Source organism: Petromyzon marinus, chromosome 1 (assembly GCF_048934315.1).
Source record: "Petromyzon marinus isolate PM22_M1 ecotype Great Lakes invasive population chromosome 1, UKy_Petmar_22M1.pri1.0, whole genome shotgun sequence".
Classification (NCBI taxonomy): Eukaryota; Metazoa; Chordata; class Hyperoartia; order Petromyzontiformes; family Petromyzontidae; genus Petromyzon; species Petromyzon marinus.
In genome coordinates, this window is record NC_133667.1 from 5,187,423 (window position 1) to 5,205,787 (window position 18,365).

General features: G+C 48.4%; 1 protein-coding gene across 2 annotated transcripts in view; it reads left to right on the top strand.

Moving 5' to 3' along the window:
- LOC116940914 (uncharacterized) overlaps positions 1–18,365 on the top strand; it is a 260,064-nt gene that overhangs the window by 91,919 nt on the left and 149,780 nt on the right. For both annotated transcript variants that reach the window (XM_076056432.1, XM_076056365.1), the window contains exon 8: positions 13,993–14,132. In XM_076056432.1, coding sequence (XP_075912547.1) covers positions 13,993–14,132 — 140 coding nt within the window. The remainder of the gene's footprint in view (positions 1–13,992; positions 14,133–18,365) is intronic.

Here is an 18,365-nt window from a genome sequence, read left to right on the forward strand (position 1 = left end):
TCTGCTGCTGAAAAAGCTACACTTCAAGGTGCTTATGCTGAAATGGTGGATGTGTACGAGCCGCCTTCCGACACACGTAGGAAATTTCTTCAGCATAGGGGGGGGGGAGGCCGAGATGCCTCTCGCCTATCGCAGCACGCTGTTGGCATTGGCGGGAGCAGCAATCCCCAGGGTGAATCCGAAGGCCCTCGACTCACTCGTTATGGAAAGAATGTTGGGACTGGCTAGAGATATTCGTGTGGTCTTACCTGGGTGACGAAGACATACAGACATCCTGGTGGGTCGCCAGGTGTCTTCAGGCCCACGAGAATCTGCAGCGATGGGCTCAAATGGCGGCGTGGACAGGGGACCCCAGTCGAGACAGAGAGCTAAAGGGTTGGTCGCAACGGAAGATCGTAGTTATTCTGCCTGATGATGCGACATCGGAGGAGGACATTGCTGCTGCACTCCCGCCGTGTAACCGATGGAGGGGGGATGCTGCGCGGCATCAGTGGAGCTTGGAGACCGCGTCAGCAGGAAGATTGGATGGCGCGGAGGCCATCACTTTCCTGCTTTTTCTGCGGTCAACCGGGGCACTTTGCGCGAGGATGCCAGAACCGTCCTCGGACATCAACCACGACTCCGGCGCCCGCTGCTCCTCCGATGGCTCATTCTCAACCCTAACAGGTTAGTAGAGACACATCAGACACCCGGCCCATTTTGCAATCTCAGACATCTAATGATTCAGGGCTCATCCGCACTCAGCATGACACACACATTGGGTCACATTGTTAGCGCTGAGGGCATAGCCACAGATCCAGAGAAAACGACTTGTGTTCGCGAATGGCCGACCCCAAAATCCGTGGGTGATGTTCGCAGTTTCGTCGGGTTTGCATCGTACTACCGCAGGTTCGTACCGTAATTTGCCATGGTCGCTAAGTCCTTGTGTTGTATATGCCCCCCTTTCCATCTTAATATTAACAAGTAATTTTTCAATACATATAGATACATATTTCTATTGTTTCTTTTAATTTTTATAATGAAAAAAAACACCAAACCAAGCCTCAGCATGGCATGTGGAGGTCAGATTTACCTTGACCCACTAACACGATTTTGACGTTCAGAGCCCTCCCAGAGTCAGAGGGAGCAGATAGAGAGCAGAGCGCAGCGGATTGCAAGGGGCTGACGTAAACACAAAGCCAGGGTCACTGGGAGGTTGCGTTAGCCTAGATCTAGTTAAGTCAAAAAAGCTAATTGGTTCTGCATTACTATTAAAGTAACTTAAAGTTGGAATTTAACGACAGGGTAGGCTAAAGTTATTGATCTTCACACCCACTTCAATTGAACCCTGCCACAAGCTACGTCAATGTAATCATCACCCGTCTATTAATTTAATATGAAATGTATATGCATATTTTAATAATTTCTATACGACTTGACCCGAAGCCTAACAATCAGGTTTTCCTAAGTCAACATGAATGCTCTAATCCACCCATACGCAAATAATAAGCCGGGTTAAAGTAAGAGTAGAGAGGAAAAGAAATGCAAGCGCACAGCAAAACTGCAACGTAAGCAAAGGGCGATGTTAAACCCAGGGTCGGAGAGAAAGGAAGATCCCGGCCGTCTTTGTATCCCCGCAGCGCGGGGTAGGAGTATGTATACGCTCGGGGAAACACGAGTCAAACACCACAACGGGAAGCTGACCCAGACCTTGGATTAATACAGAATCATAACTGTGGAACTCTGATGAAATGAAATGTTAACTTAAAACTTTTTAACCATTTCTTTGTGCGTCGGTGAAAGTCGGAGGGAATATCGCCCCTCCCTCCAGGTTGTGCACCCAGACAGAGAGGCGCCTTCGAGACAATTTATAACATTTGATTGTTTTACTTGTGGGTTTTATGGTAGGAGTATGACAACGGAATATACCGTGGATGATGCACACAATGACACACACTGACACATGTACGGACACACACGGACGCAGATACATACGGACAAATCCTGACACAGCAAAAATCGAAAGAAACCCCGCCTTGTGGGCAGGATCCGAGTGAAGGGATTTTTGGGTATAAAAAGAGGATCCTGAGCATTGAAACCTCAGTTCGACCGGGGGGGGTCGGCTCACCAGAGTTCGACCAGTGGGTCAACTCTCGGGAGACAGTTTGACTTTGAGGTCGGAACTCGGGGAGTTCGACCAGGGGGGTCGGAACTCGGGGCAGTTCGACACGGGAGAGAGTTCGGCCAGTGGGTCAGCTCAGGAGCAGTTCAAATCGGGAACGAGAGCAACAGGTCGCCAGCCGGCGAGCTGCAGAGCAGGGGGCGGCGAGCAGAGGCCAAAGTGGCCCCGTCGCTACCCACTGATGTTGGCAAGACTCGCAAGGTAGTGAGGCGCCACCGAGTGTGATTTTAAAAGAGCTGAAAGAGTATTGCTGAAAGTTTATTCGACATTGAGTCCAGCTGCACAGTGACCGACGCACCAAGCAAGAGCTTCTGCAAACCAGAGCAAGAGCACGTGCGACTTGAGTCATCCAGCAGTGGAGAAAAACCTGCTTTCAGCAAACCAGCAACGAGCACGTTCGAGTTCTCCACCCAGAGAGAGGGAGCGTGCCGATGCAGCTCATCCAGCAGCGGAGAGAAACTGCTGTCAGCGAACCAGCACGAGCGTGATCGCGCAGCTCATCCAGCAGTGGAGAGAGGTGGCCACTGAGCAGCACTGAGAGCGATCAAGCAACTCTTCCCCGTGGACAGAGGCTGGCTGCTGTGTGGAGGAGGGAACGCCGATACGTATGATGCACAACCCCCACTCACCCTGACCGCTCTAAAGGGAGCGAGTATCCCTTTCATACAAGGGACACGTCGACGTATCTTAACGCGAGAAGACCAACCACACTCGCATTACCCTATAAAGAGAACTCCACGATACGATGATGCGCTATGCCCCACTACACGACCAATCTGACGTTCGCTGGACCTAAAGACTCAACTCCAAACAATGACTACTCCACGCAATTCATGACACACAAACACACTCAAGTCCGTGAACCATCTGGCCGTGGAAGCATCGATTGTGTGATAACAGTCCGTCGTTTATAAGTATATTCGTAATTTTCCTCTTTAATATTTTGTTTTGGACTGTACTTCTAATCGCATAAGTTACCAACCGATCCATCAATACGAATTAACCCTTGGCACCTTCGCCACGGAGCTACGCTCCCGGGGAGGAATCGTGCTAAACCGATTTTCTGATCATACAATCTTATTCACGAATTAATTAATCTCCCGTGAGATAACACGTTCCGCCGCACACCCTCACACATAAGCCATTTCAGTAATCTTATATTCTGTCCGGTGGATCTGTTGTTACATTTATGCCTTTGGAAATAATAACTGTTTGATTGTCTTTTTATATGAATACCGTTGCATGTTAATCAAGGGCCTGTGATAATGTGCTGACCATTTCAAGCATAATGATCGTTCATATTATAATGTATAAGCTTTTGTGTAGCATAGCATTGGCATGTTCTGACTCTCTCTCTCACTAACAGCAATCGCTTTATGCGGGATCCATGTGTTATCAAAGTGAAATCGTACAGTCGTTGATGATACTGTCTTGATACCGTGTGGATACCGTGTTGAAGTTCCGAGATTGAGAGTTACATACATATTATAGTTAAGGTTTAATTAGAAATACATTGATTAATACAGAAGTGGTCGTGTGATTCTTTCCTGAAATTTTTGCGTAAGATCTGTATCCTGCGATGAGATATGAACTCGGGAACCTAAAATATAAACACACCAATCCACACTCATTAAACTAAAGCGAATGATATGAACTTGGGACCTAAAATATTAACACTCGGGGAGTGTTAAAGTGAGAATCATTATATTATGCTGATCAATAATACGAAGTTAGACAACGAGGCCGAATTGACACTAGCGTAACTGCACACGATTGATTGCGTTATCCTGATTGATAACCCCATCTCGTCAATGAGGCGGGGCCTGATTATCATAAAGGCTATCATTAACACAACCACACCCACTCGTATAAATTAATACGATTACCTCTCTAATTAGCATAGTTATACGCATAATTACACGAATTAACATAATTTCGGATTAATTATGCAAATTTCGAATTTCATTTAATTTTCAATATTTTTCATCAATTCTCACACACCCACATATACAACACTTGCATGCCTTGAAGGCTAAAAACCAGAGGTTCTTCTTCTTTTTTGGTTCTTTCGGTAAAGTCACGTAGAATGAGAATAAAATAATAAATTGATAAAATAAAATAACACAATCATATTCTGTTATGGAATGGAGGAAGAGGCTGGATTCCTGGCCCTTCGTGAGCGATTGACCGACGTGCCCACACTCGAGTATTCCGATTTCTCCCTGCCATTTACCCTTGACACAGACGCTAGTGATACGGGCATAGGCGCCATCCTGTCCCAGGTTAAGAACGGGATTGAGAAAGTGGTCGCGTACGGCAGCCGCGTCCTGTCCCCCGCAGAACGGCGTTATTGTGTTACTCGTAGAGAACTATTAGCCATGGTCCATTTCCTTCAACAGTACAGGCCTTACCTCTATCGCAAGGAATTCATTGTTCACACCGATCACGCAGCCCTTCAGTACTCCTTGAACGTTGAATAATCTTCTGGCCAACTTTCACGTTGGCTCGAAATTCTTTAGGAATTCTCGTTCCGCTTGATATATCGGAAAGGTGTTTGGCATTGCAACGTGGATGCCTTGTCCCGGTTTCCTCAATCGTCCAGTTGTCCATGTTCGTCGGGTACGGGCCTTTGTTAACCCTCGACGGCCAGTTCAGCTACTGCCATGGCTGCGTTCAATGACACGGAGCCTGCTGGGGCGGTTGCACCTGCTGATAGCGTTTTGCACCTTACACGCTCTGAATGGGTTCGCAAGCAGTCTGCAGATGATTCCTTGAGGGTATTGTGGCGTCGCGCGGAATTAGAACAAAAAGCTCTTGCACCTGTTGATGGGCCGCGATTGGTCCTTCATGATGACCTATTGATGTGGGGGGAAGATATGTTTGACCGTTGTCGTGTTGTCGTCCCCACTGCTCTTCGAGGTGAATTGATTCATGCGGTGCACGAGGATAAATTGTTGCATCTCAGTGTTTGGAAGACCTTGCTGACACTGTAGCATGATTATTATTGGCCGGGTATGACCAGTGAAGTATAGCAATTGGTCCAAAGGTGTACATAATGTGCGCATAGGAAACCGCTGCAGAGGAAGTCCCAGTCTCCACTGCAATCCATTTCATCAACGAATTGGTGGCGCTCGATATCCTTGGGCCCTTCCCTGCCACTCAAAGAGGGAATACATTTCTCTTAGTGTGGGTCGAGTATTTCGCCCGATGGCCTATGGTTTGGCTGCTGCCTGACCAGTCGGCAGCTTCCATTGCTAAGACGTTTTTGTATGGTTACATAATTGACATGGGGGCCCCTGAACAGCTGCTCACTAACCAGGGGCGCAATTTCTCATCAAAGCTGCTGCGCGAGGTTTGCGACACTTCGGGCACTAAGAAAATTAGAACGTCGCCATACCATCCCCAGACAGATGAGATGGTGGTGCGACTGAATAGAACTTTGATCTCCATGCTTTGTCAGACAGTTGACACGGCGCAAACGGATTGGGATTTACATGTTCCGAGTGTAGTAGCCGCGTATAGGATGGCCCCTCATGCTTCCACGGAAATTTCACAATTTTTTCTCATGTATGGAAGGGAAAATGTGCCTCCTATGGACGCACAATTGGGTTCGTCACTGGATAAGGGTAAATCCAAGTTGCCTGAGCACATGAAAAATACCCTAGAATGCATTTCGACAACTCGGGAAGCGGCTAAATTTAACGCCGCCAAAGCACCGGCGACCAATGAGCGCAATGTGGGCTAACGGGATCACGTGCCACCGTGGTCCAATGGTGACAGGGCATGGTTGCATTGCCCGCATGTACTGGTAGGTACATCTCCTAAGCTGCATAAGCCTTGACAAGGTCCCGTGGAAGTGGTTGAGGTGAAACGGCCGCAGTGTGTGCGTATACGGGTGGGCCGTCACCAGACGGGCAACGCTGTTGTGGCCAGTGCTGTGGGGGGAGGGCCAATTCCGATTGCCCTTTCCCCTTACAGCGGCTAAATGGGGGCTCTGGACAGGTGTGAGGGGCTGGTAACCCCTCCACATTCAATTAATTACCGCTAAACCACGATGGAAAATTATAAGTAATAAGCTTGGGCCGGAGGCCCCGGGAGGACAGGCGTCTATGACATCTCCTGGCCAAACCCTATTTGGCAGAGCCAGGAGACTGAATCCTTACCCTCAGGGCTCCTCGAGAAACAACAAAAAACTACTACGTGTGGCCACGTGAAATGTTCAAACGCTCACTGCGGAGGAGAGGCTGCCACTTCTCTGTCGGGAGCTGGACTGGTACCGCCTGGATCTCTGTGGTATTCAAGAGGTCCGTTGGAGTGGCTCTGGCTCCTGCCACCATGAGGGATGGACAGTCCTCTTCTAGGGGCAAGAGACTGCCAAAGAACAGGGAGTGGCTCTTCTTCTGAACAAAAGAATGAAGGTGGCATGGGAGCGTGGTGGTGAGGTGTGGGATGCTGTAAGCTCCAGGCTACTTTGGGTTCGCATTCCTATCAATCAGAGGCGAGGAGTGGCGGTCGTGGTTAATTATGCCCCCACTGAAGACAAACATCCGTGGAGGGATGCAGGTAAGGCTGATGAGTCAGATGCCTTCTATGACCTCCTGTCACAAGTGCTAGCTAAAGTGGCCCCTCAGGATAGCATCATCTTGTTGGGTGACTTTAATGCCCGAGTTGGTCATTATGCTGGCATCTGGTCTGGAGTGTTTGGAAGGCATAGGCCAGATCAGTTCAACAACAACGGCAGGAGGCTGCTAGATTTTTGTGCAGCCCATGGGCTTTTAATTACCAACACGCTGGTCCGGTATCGGTGCATCCACACAACATCATGGATGCATGCCGTGTCCAAACAAGAACATCTGCTGGACTACATAGTGACGGAATAGCGCATGCGGGCCCATGTCCTTGACACCAGGACCTACTGTGGAGCTGATCTGCCCACTCACCATCGACTTGTCATCTGTAAGAAGCGCCTGCCATTCTTCCACTCCAGTGGGGGGTGTACACCCAGGACCCCATTCAAACCCTTCATGGCATGGTCTCAGCCAGCTGATGAAAGTTGCAAGGTAGAATTTATCATCGCTTGCGGCTGGGTTTTGCATCGTCCCCCACTCCTCCTGATGTCGAGGGGAAATGGGCAAGGTTTAGGATTGTGGCTCATGCAGCTGCAATGCCTGCTGCTTTGGGTACACGGTACAGACCTCCCCAGAGACCCTGGCTGACAGAGGAGGTGTTCAAGCTGGCTGAGATAAAGCGACAGGCCCACTCTCATTGGCCATGTCGGAGAATGAGGAGGCTTACCGCAGCCTTCGCTTGGAGGTTCAGAGAGCTGTGAGGCGCTGCAAGATTGGGTGGTGGTCACGAGTTGCTGAGGAGATGGAGTCTGCCTAAATGGCCCACGATCACAAATCGCTCTTTAATTCTATCAAAAAAGTAACCTGCAGCGCTATACCTATTACCATCATTAGGGGAAAGAATGGTGATCCAATCTCCGACCCCCAGGAACAGGTTTGCAGATTTGCTGAGCATTTCTTTGAGGTCCTGGGGGAGGGGACATCCCTCAGCCTGAATAACAACGTGGGACAAAGTGGGGAGGACCCTGCAGAGGCTGCGGTGCCTCAAATATTGTAAGAAGTCACCCCCTGTGAGTGGCTGGCTGAGGTACCATCTGTTGAGGAAGTACTGAATGCGATCCGGAGTCTGAGACCAGGAAGTGCACCGGGCAGAGATGATCTCCCAAGCGAAATGCTGAGGGACGGTGGCGTTTGTGCACAGACTACCCTAGATGACATCATAACAACAGTCTGGACCACTGGACGGGTTCCCCAGGACTGGAAGGATGCCCTGGTGGTCGCCCTCTTTAAGAACGGGGACCGCACAGACTGTAACAACTACATGGGCATCTCACTCCTCAGTGTGCCGGGAAATGTCCTGGCAAGGATTATTCAAGATCGCCTTGCTAGGCACGCTGAGGAGAGGCTTGTGGAGCCCCAATGCGGTTTCAGGAAAGGGCGGTCCTGCACAGATGCCATATTTTCTATGCATCTGATACAGTAGAGGTGTAGGGAATTTCAACAAAACCTACATCTCTACTTTATTAACCTGGTTAAGGCCTATGATACCATCAGTAGGCCTGAGCTCTGGGTTGTTCCTCACGCTTTCGGAGTCCCTGACCCTCTGCTCACGTTCATTAATGACCTTCATGATGGTGAGCGGGCACAGGTAAAACTATGTGGCCGGGAGTCAGAGCCATTCCCTGTACACCTTGGGGTGCGACAGGGATGTCCTGTGGCTCCCACATTATTTAACATCTATTTTGACCACGGAGTTCGTGAAGCCTTCGAGTGGGCTAAATGGGCGCTGGCATGGGCTAGAGAAGAGATGGAGTAATGTGGTACAGGAGGATGTGGAGCTGAGTGGACTTGCCAATGACTGGTTGCAGCGGTGTCAAGATCGGCCTCTGTGGAGGAGTCTCATGAAGGATGTTCCTGGGCAGTTTTATGCAGTCGCCATCCAACAACAACGAACGGTGGAGGAGCGACGCTCACAACAACAAGCGGAGCGCCGGGTGGTTAAAACACACCAAGTTGGCACAGTAGGGGGCTGTTGTATATGCCGGGTCTTGAAACTTTAATAAAAATAATTAAAATTAAATGAAAATCGTAATTATCCGAATTTATGCAAATTTATGGAATTATGTACATAAAATATGCTAACTATGAAGGTGTAATTGTATTAGGTTTTGCAAATGTAAGTGATTATGCTGATGCATGCCGTTATGATAATTAGGCTCTGCCTCGTTGTCGAGGGTCGTTTTATCAATCGGGACAATACAATGATTCTAGCTTAACATTTACTGATTATGTCTTAGTGTTTTTATGTTAGGTCTCCAAATTCAAATCTCTCTGCAGGATACAGTTCTTATAATTAAGATCATTATGCATGAACTTAGGAAGGCACCACTCAAACACTTCTGTGTTAAGCAATTTAAATTTCTAAACAAAAACATAACACTCTAATATGCGAACTCTTATGCTTGTAATTGTCAACACAGTACTCCTGGAGATGTTTTCCTCATTGATCCGTACATTCAACCCTCAATGATTACGTTTGTTAAACTGGGTAACAGAACAATCGATAAATTCCTCAGAGTAACGCAAGCATATACGGCGATAGGAAACGGTCCTTAATATGAATGTAACAACATTCATACAAACAGTAATGAAGGAACCTGTTCCTAAAGCAAGAGTAGTTATCAATTAATTAATTGGCAAGATTATGCGATTAACGAAAACGAATGACTAAAATACTTCTAACAATCGTATGCATGTAACTCGACGGGCAGCAATGCTTTTCATGATCAGTTGATATTTGACGCACTTTATCATTAGTCTTCTTATTATTAGTCCGAGTATGTGTTTATGTGTGGGTGTGGTTTGTCTTCTTGATCAATTCTTTGCGTTAAGCAGACGCCGAGGTTGGGCATCCCTTTTATCAAAATTAGTTTGTTCCCTGCGGAGCGGTGAGGGTGTGAGGGTGGGCGTGTCATGCAAACGGCTTCGTTGCTCTCTCTTGCTCGGGGGCGGCCGCAGTTTCTGTCCACTGCTGGTTGGAAGAGACGGCACGACACTCGCCGTCGGTGCGCGATGATCCCGTCGTCAGATAGCGCCCGCAGCTCGTCCGCTGGTCGCCGTTCCTCACTCTTGTCTTGGTTCCCAGCTGGTGCTTGTCGATGTGTGTGTGGGTCGAACCCACGGCGCTCTCGCTGGCGCTGACTCTCTTGCTCACTGGCGGCTGGTCAGGCTCTTTCCCCTGCTCCGTGCTCTCTCTTTGATCGTGCAGCTGTCAGCTTCACACGTACACCCGCCCTTACTTCAGGGCTGCGCTGGCTCAAGCTCTTTCCACTGCTCCAGTCTCTCTCCTTTGGCGGGCAGCTACCAGCTTCACACGGACACCCGCCCTTACTTCAGGGCTGCGCTGGCTCAGGCTCTTTCCACTGCTCCAGTCTTTCTCCTTTGGCGTGCAGCTGCCAGCTTCGCGCTGGCATTCAGTAATACCTCTCCCACCCTTCCTTCAGGGCTTCACCTTTGCTTTGCTCAACTTCCGTGCTCTCCGCCCTTCCTCCAAGAGGGATCTTGCTGTGCGCTGCTTGTCGCTGGCTGGGTCACTCACTCTCAAAACTTTCACCACTCTGATAGCTTAGTGCAATACAACTTATCGCAATCCTTGACTCTGCAAGCGACTTAAAACATCAGGATAAATGTATAATAAAACTTTCAGCGATACTCTGTCGGTCCATGCCGAACTCAGCAACGAACATCACCTCGCCCCTCTTCTCTGCGAGACACGACACCCATTGCTAATGTCGAGGCCATGCCCCGGAGCCTGCCCATCGCAGGACTCTCCGTCGCTTGGCGTAGCTCTCAACTCGCATGATCTGTATCCGTGCTTAATTGTGAAATTATCTCTCCTCTCTCCGTGTCTCTTGCGAGAGAGAAAAAAACATGCCCACTGTCACCGTCCTCCTCCCGTGGCAGCCGCCTGGTTGCCCCCCCCCCCCCTTTTTGACCTTTGACTGGCTGTTTTCGATCACCATGTTTATGTTTTTGCTTGCATTCCCCCCTTCGTAGTGTCTGCTAAATTAACGGGAGGCACTCCCCCTTCATACATATTTATTATTATTGTTATCATGTGTTGTGTCACATTGTTGGAAGACAAAGGCGACCGGGGAGGCTCTGATTCCATGGAATACATATTATCTGGTCTTGTGTGTTTGACCTATTTTCCTGTATCGCGTATAAGTTACCCCTGGTCAAATATCTCATGATTAATATTTGGTTTATGTTTAACCAAGATTCGTAATGCCCCTCGTTGTTACCACCAGTATTTCAAGGGTTTTATTAACTTTTGTTCCCTGTCTGTATCCAGGCATCCGTGCTTTTTATTCACGAGGTCAGAGATATAGCTTAGTTTGGACTTAAGCTTTCGTGATTGCAGGAACTCATGTACTTTGGTTATCTTGGTAAAGTTACGTAGATAGAAAGATACAATAAGAAATAAAATAAGGACTACTGCAGTATATAATGTCGACTTATTCTTATAACCAAGCTTCAACTTTTTCCGTATATAAAATATATATCAGTTATAATGTCCGTTTGCCCTGTGCTCTGTGTCCGTGTTTGTGAGCTATCCAAAACGTCTGGGGAGGTCATGACATGTGGTCCTTTGACAATCTGGAGATTTTGCAGATCGTCGTGAACCTCCCTTTGCCCCGGAGTTTATAATTTAATGGCTCTTTATGGCATCCTCCCTCGAGTTGCTTTTAATGCGGTAAGGCAGCTGGGTGTGAGGGGTGGGGTGTGCCTCACCCTTTCATGCCCCATGCGCGCCCCGATCAATAGAATAAATTGGCAGAATTATTCATCTTATTTTTTGGAAAAAGGCCTATATATACAATAGGGCACAGGTGGTGCTTCAGCCAGTTGTCTCAGTCAGTCAACCTGTGGCATCTGGGTCTGCCCCGTGACCTCCTGCCAATGGAAGTGCAACACTTCACGTGGCCTCAGGTGCACATAGCCTGGCACAAGCATCGTGGTGACATCACCGCCACTTAGTGGCGAATGGCAGTCGTTGTTGGTTGTTGTTGGGCCGTCGTTATTGGTTTGTCCATCTGTCTCGGTTGAAGCTGTTTGGTTCTCCGTGGGTTGCCTCTTCATTTCTTTCCAAAAATTGGTCTGCCGTTGTCTGGTGTGTCCGACGAGCGGGGATAGTGCAGGCGGAGGGCATACGTCAGAAGGATTGTGTCATGCCGCCCACAGCGTCCGAGCCTGTGAAAGTGGCGGACCGGGGCTCGGGTTCATGTGTGGGTTCTTGGGTCCGAACTGCGTCACTGCTCGCCATGATCTCTCTCCCTCATCTGGCCATGCGGAAGATCTCCTGCGGGGTTTCCATCGCCATCCTCGTCACGCCGTCAACCAGCGGTGTAGCCCAGTGAGGGCGGTGGGACCACGCCAACTGATCGGCTGTGTGTTGCTAGTAGAGACGTTAATCTAAGCATTGTACTCAGTGTGAGACGGATAAGGTTGGGCTGTGTTGTGCCCGTGTGTTAAATAAAAGAAGTACCCTCAACACGACGTGCCACGGAAGTCGCTCATTACATGTGTAGTGAGTTCAACTGAGTCGCTGACAAACTCTTTGGAGGCAACACATTTAATAATACCAACACGAAGGGGTAACTGCCCCTTAACCAGATAATAAGTGATGGTGGTGAACCACCAGGCTAACTACACTAATTACACCATAACTAGCTACGACAAACCGGACCACAGCTTGGGTCCCCGTCCACGTGTTGGTGACTCTGTAGGACGTAGAATGTAGAACGTAGATTCTTCAGGATGAATAGCAGCAGCCGGTCCCTCTCTTGGGACCCGGCTGATATCCTCTGTGGCGTGGCTGGCTCCGCCCTTAGCCACGACCACCTTCTAGAATCCTCGAGCAGGATCTCGACCCTGACACGTGACCACCCCATGCCCCCACTTGGGGGCCCTGTTTAGACTTTACCGGTCACGTGTCCTTCGGGGTCAACCAGAGTGCCATGGCCCCTAGTAACCCCATTCCCAAGGCCAGCACTCTCACACCCTATCCTGTAGGGGTCGGCAGAGCGTGGTGCCATCCAGCACTGCCAGTCAGCGCTCACCGAGCCCCTCTAGGGCTGGTACTACATCCACATATACATGTGTAGTGGGTTCACGGAACACGGAGACGGTGGAGTAGAGGCAGCACTATTTATTCAAGCTTGGCAGAGTTACACTGAGAAGGAGTAACGGCCCCTTCACCCGTACAAACACTGGGACACCCTCAAAGGCTAACAGCCTAACCACTATGCTCCCAGTTCCTCTGCTACAGGCGCTAGAGGAGGCTATCTGACCTGGCCCTGGTCATGGCACAGGTCACGGCACCCCACCAGACAGACTGATCCTTAAAAGGGCTCCGGCTCTGAGGCTCTGGAGCCGCACCACTGGCTTGCCCTGCCGGCCCTGAAAAGGGCAGCGGTCAGGGGAGTTCCAGGGTCTATCTAGCTGGCCTTCCTTCTTCACTGGTTCTTCACTCTTGGCTTACCCCCAAACACTCTGCCCCGAGCTCTCTGACTCCCCGCCCTTTATACCAATACACCACTGAGGGGCGGGGCTATAGCGGACGTGGTTGTAGCCACCACTATGTGACCGTGTGTTCCCTTCCCGCAACACCCCTACATATGGTGCCCGTGATGTCAATACATCGCACACCGTGCCTCTCTAGGGCTGCCATTACACAGTGACATCCGTCATGTCACTACACATGCATTACTTGCTGCTCAGTCTCCGGACCCTGTCACGTGACTTCCCCTTCATGCTCCTGCTGGGAGCTGTGTATGCTGTTTGCTGCTGTGTGTACTGGAATGTGCTGTATGTGCTGCATGTGCTGTGTATGTTGATGTGAGCTGCATGTGCTGTGTGTGCTGCATGTATGTGCTGTGCATGCTGTGCTGCATTTGCTGTTGTGAGCTGCCTGTGCTTTGTGCTGTGTTTCCTGCATGTGCTGTGTGTGCTGTGTTCTGAGTGTGTTGCTACTGATGTGTATATAGTGTGCTCTGTGCCCTGCTGTGTGTTGCTTGTGTTGTGTGTGTTTGCTGCATGTGTTGCGTGTGCTGCTGTGTGTGCTCGCTAACAGAACTTGCAGTAACATTCTGTTAAGGCTACACGGGAGATTTCTGTCTGTGTCTTTGCTATTGTTGCTGCATATAAGTGCTTTCTGAACTGTGTCTGCTGCATGTGCTGCGTGTATTGTGTGTGCTGCAGGAACCATCTCCCTGATGGCAGACATGGTGAACCGGCCCTCATACAAGAACTACACGGCAATTGAGAACATCCTATGCATGACCACAGGGATAATAGAGACTGTCACCCTGATCTCCATCACGGCCGGCATCCGCAGGAAGGTGAGGAGGCCTCGCACTCCGTGCCGCTGGCTCCTGGCCAGGTGACAGCGGCCGCTGTGCCGATGGCTCCAGGGGAGAGCCCCTTGGGGCAGCGTGGCTCTTGTAGAGAATGAGGGTGACAGGGGGTGGGGGCGGTGGGGACGAGGGGAGCGTCGCACATCGCGGAGCGGGCAGCTGTGCCCAGAAACCAACGATGACAACACCAGAGCAGGCAGTGCGAGGGTCTCTCCATACGCACAACACTCACGGGGGTAGCGCGACGACCAGTGCAGGTGATTGACTCAATAATTATATACTCTCATTGAATACAACCTGAGAAATAATTATGTGTGAATTAAAAAATATATTTTGTTATAATTGGTTATCATATACTTGCGAGTGCATGTAGAGCATAACATGGATGCAGGATAATGCATTGTGCTGCTTTTGATGCTTGGATAGACACGTCTACAGGTACACTTACGTTTACACAGCATCACAGCGTTCATACACATCTGGTTGCTGGGCTGAACCTGATCCCCGCGTGGTTGGTGTGGCTGCTGTGAACATCCCAGATGCTCTACTCTGTGAGTCACTCCATGTGACTGGGTAGAGTGACTGTCCAGATTATCACAGATAGGAGATCTGTGTGTGTACTGTGTTTAGAAGAGATATTCAGTTGTTTAGATAATATATTACTCTGTTTAGATGAGAGATTACTTTTTAAAGATGAGAGGATACTGTTTTTAGAAAGAAGATTACTTTGTTTATAATTAAGATGATTTTGATTAGATAGGGATTACTTTGTTTAGATGGGGAATAATTTTATTAGATAAGCTATTTATTTGTTTAGATGGATGATTACTTTGTTTAGATGGAGGATTACTTTGATTAGATGGAGAATTACTTTATTTAAATGAGGGATTACTTTGTTTAGATAAGATATTACTTTGTTTAGATGGATTACTTTGATTAGATGAGAGATTACTTGGTTTGGATAAGATATTACTTTGTTTAGATGGCGGTAACACATTCCCCAGATGGAACAGATGTAAATGAATCCACTTGTACTGCCATCTCCTGGCAAGCCACGAGGTGGGTGCCTGGCTCGCGTGGGATTTTTACAAATTTATGCGATCTGCCAACCCTCGCCTCCACAGCGCTGGGTCATGGAGCACAGAGCCCCCGAGGCTATGTGGGGTCACTAGCGAGAAATGTTCAGAGTCGGACCGTGATGCCGGCTTGCATCACCGCTGGTTTTTAATCGCGGATCTTTAACGTCCGCCGTGAAGCAGGCTGCGTGCACTTTTGGTGAATCCCCTCACGGTATTAACCAGGGCGGCCCTTGGGATCAAACCCCGAGCCTCCGCACGAAGTGGCGACCGGGCCGCTGCCGGGCCGCCGCCGGGCCCCGTCAGCCCCCTCGCTGTGAGTGGCTGTCACTCAGCACAGCGCACAGCTGGGAGAGTCTCTGTGGGGATTCGGTGGGGTGGTTGGGGGCTCGGTTGGTCTGGGCCCCCCTCAAGTAACATCGGGGGAGCCCAACGGCACCAAACGGCTCCTCTAGCTGAGCAGAGCTGGGCTCAGCGACACAGGAGATGAGTCTACGCAGCTTCACAGCTTCTAGCAGCACAGCGAGTTTATTAGCTGTGCACTTCAAATATACATAAAATAACAAGCATATATTTTCGATTTAAAGCTTTCGTGGATAGCCTCATATACAAAAACAGAGACAATTTCAACCGAGAAGATGGATTCTGGCTTAGCAATCATTGGAAGGATGTGATAAACCATTTCGTGTCTTGATTGATTGTGTTCACGCTCACGGTGACTTTCAGACCACATTCCATTCTCCTTCTCTCCCCCTTTCTCCGTTCTGAGCATAGATGGACTCGTCCATCTCAACAACCACTAGTCGCTGTCCGTGGTGCGGTTTTTTCACGTTAAGAAAAAAACGCCACTTTTTTCAAAATGATCTTGCTGTGGTTTTCACACCTGATGATGATTGCTTGTGTTGCAATCGAAACGTCGTGATAATTGTATTGTTTTAATTTATTCTTTTATTATTTCCCTTCTACGTGACTTTACCGAAAGAACCAAGAATATGAATCCCTGCAGTCACGAAAGCTTTAAATCGAAATTTAACCGCCTCTACGGGGAGGGTTTCCACATAGCTTTGAGATCCTTCAACAAACTTCGGGATAAGAAGGCTCAGCTGATCGAGTCTATCACGTTTTTGAAGAGATGGGGTAATACCAATCGCATTTACACTCACCTCTACTGCTGTAACTTATTCTAATGCGAAACGATTTATGTCTAGAACTACAGTAGCTTAGCTCTAATCTCAGAGAAAATCTGACTTATACGCACCGAACTAGATCAGTTAGACAAGACACTCTTCAAATCACACTTATAATTGACGGCAACAATGTCCACATCGGATTGGGAACATGTAGACAATATGACTGCCTCTTCAGCTAACACTATGTCGACCAAATGTAAGGACAACTTGATTTCCAAATTTAACCTCCTCTCCAACAAAAGACTGGACCCACAAACCAAAAAGCTAGACGTTAACAAAATCGTAATTAATCGCAGTTGCAGTTCTGTTTCCGATGGTCTGATATCCGTTTTAGCTAAAGAGCTAAACTTTGCAGTCACACCTAGACACATACCAGTTAATGATGTCATTGCCCAAGTAGATGTGGCTCTCAAGGGCCTGGGTCACATTGCTGCAGACGTAGTGAGATCTAAAACGCTGCAACCCTAAAAAACGCTGAGATGCCAGCTAGCAATGCCACAGTCATGGATAAAATAGAATATAACAACAAAATTCAAGAACTACTCAACGATGGCAGCTATACAAAAATAAAACAGCCTCGTCATAAAAACCAACAAAATCATTTCTGATTCAACCGCATTTATTGATTAAACCAAACAGTTATCGTTGAAACCTTCTGCTACCAGGCCACCAAGATTATACAGTTTACCAAAGATGTATAAAGAAGATACACCCCTTCCTCCCTTCGTCTCTACTATCAACTCTCCCACCTACAAACTGGCGCGTTTTTTGTCTGAAATTCTGCGGCCTTTCACTGGAAAAACCACCTCTGCGGTACTAAACTCTACTCACCTGGTATCGACAATGAAGGGTATTTCTCTGCCCCCAGCTACGGCAGAACGAATTCTTCTGCCGTAGCTGATCACTGTTACAACACTGCGGGTGATCACGATATACTTTTCTCCGATACCAAGGTTCTTTGCAAACCCACGGGTTTTTATCAGAGATTTTTTCACGAGGCAATTCAGATTTACAAACACAGACACAATTTCAACCGAAAAGATGGTTTCATATTAAGCAACCATTGGAAAGATGTTCTAAATCGTACCAAACATTAAACTAATTTTCAATGGTACAGTATATTTTTTCAAGTAGTGGTATCCCAAACTTTCGCAGCTGCTTAAATTCCCTTTTCACACCATCAATATGTAACCTCCCCCTCCCCCCCTCGCCGGTCTGCACATGTTCACCTCCCCTACACCGTTCACCATGCTAAGTCCGCCAATTGAATGCTAATTTTTATGCTAATTCCTTTGTCAAGGCACCTTAATTCCTCTCACACAAGCTTAAAGGTCGCGGTCTGAGCTTGGCTGTGTTCACTACAGCGCTGTCCTCGAGACAGTCTGGTCGATTCACCTGATGAAGGCCACTTGTGTTGTGGCCGAAACGTCGTGAATTTTTGTTTTTGTTTTATACTTTTACGTAACTTTACCGAATAGAACCAAAGAGTATAGTTTTGATGTGGTTTCCTTATTCACCAAAGGTCCTGTACCTGACACCATCGCAATCATTGAAGACTTGGTTCATCAAGGACTGAACACTGAGGTACCCCCCCTGGTGAAATACTGTATAACCAATACATACTTCACCTGGAATGGAACTTTCTACTAACAAACTGAGGGCACCCCAATGCCCCCCCCCCCCCCCATCTCCGGTTGTAGCCAACGTTTTCATGGAGAAATTTGAGACTGACGCCATCCAGACTGCCACTCTACGCCCAACCTTATGGAAGGGGTATATGGATGACACTTTTGGCATCTGGCCACATGGCCAGCCTGCTCTAGATCAATTCCTCGACCACATCAATTCCATACACCCAGCCATCAGATTTACCATGGAAGTCGAAAAAGATGGCAAGCTGCCTTTTTTGGATGTCCTAATAAAAAAGAGACCTGATGGTTCAATGAGCCACT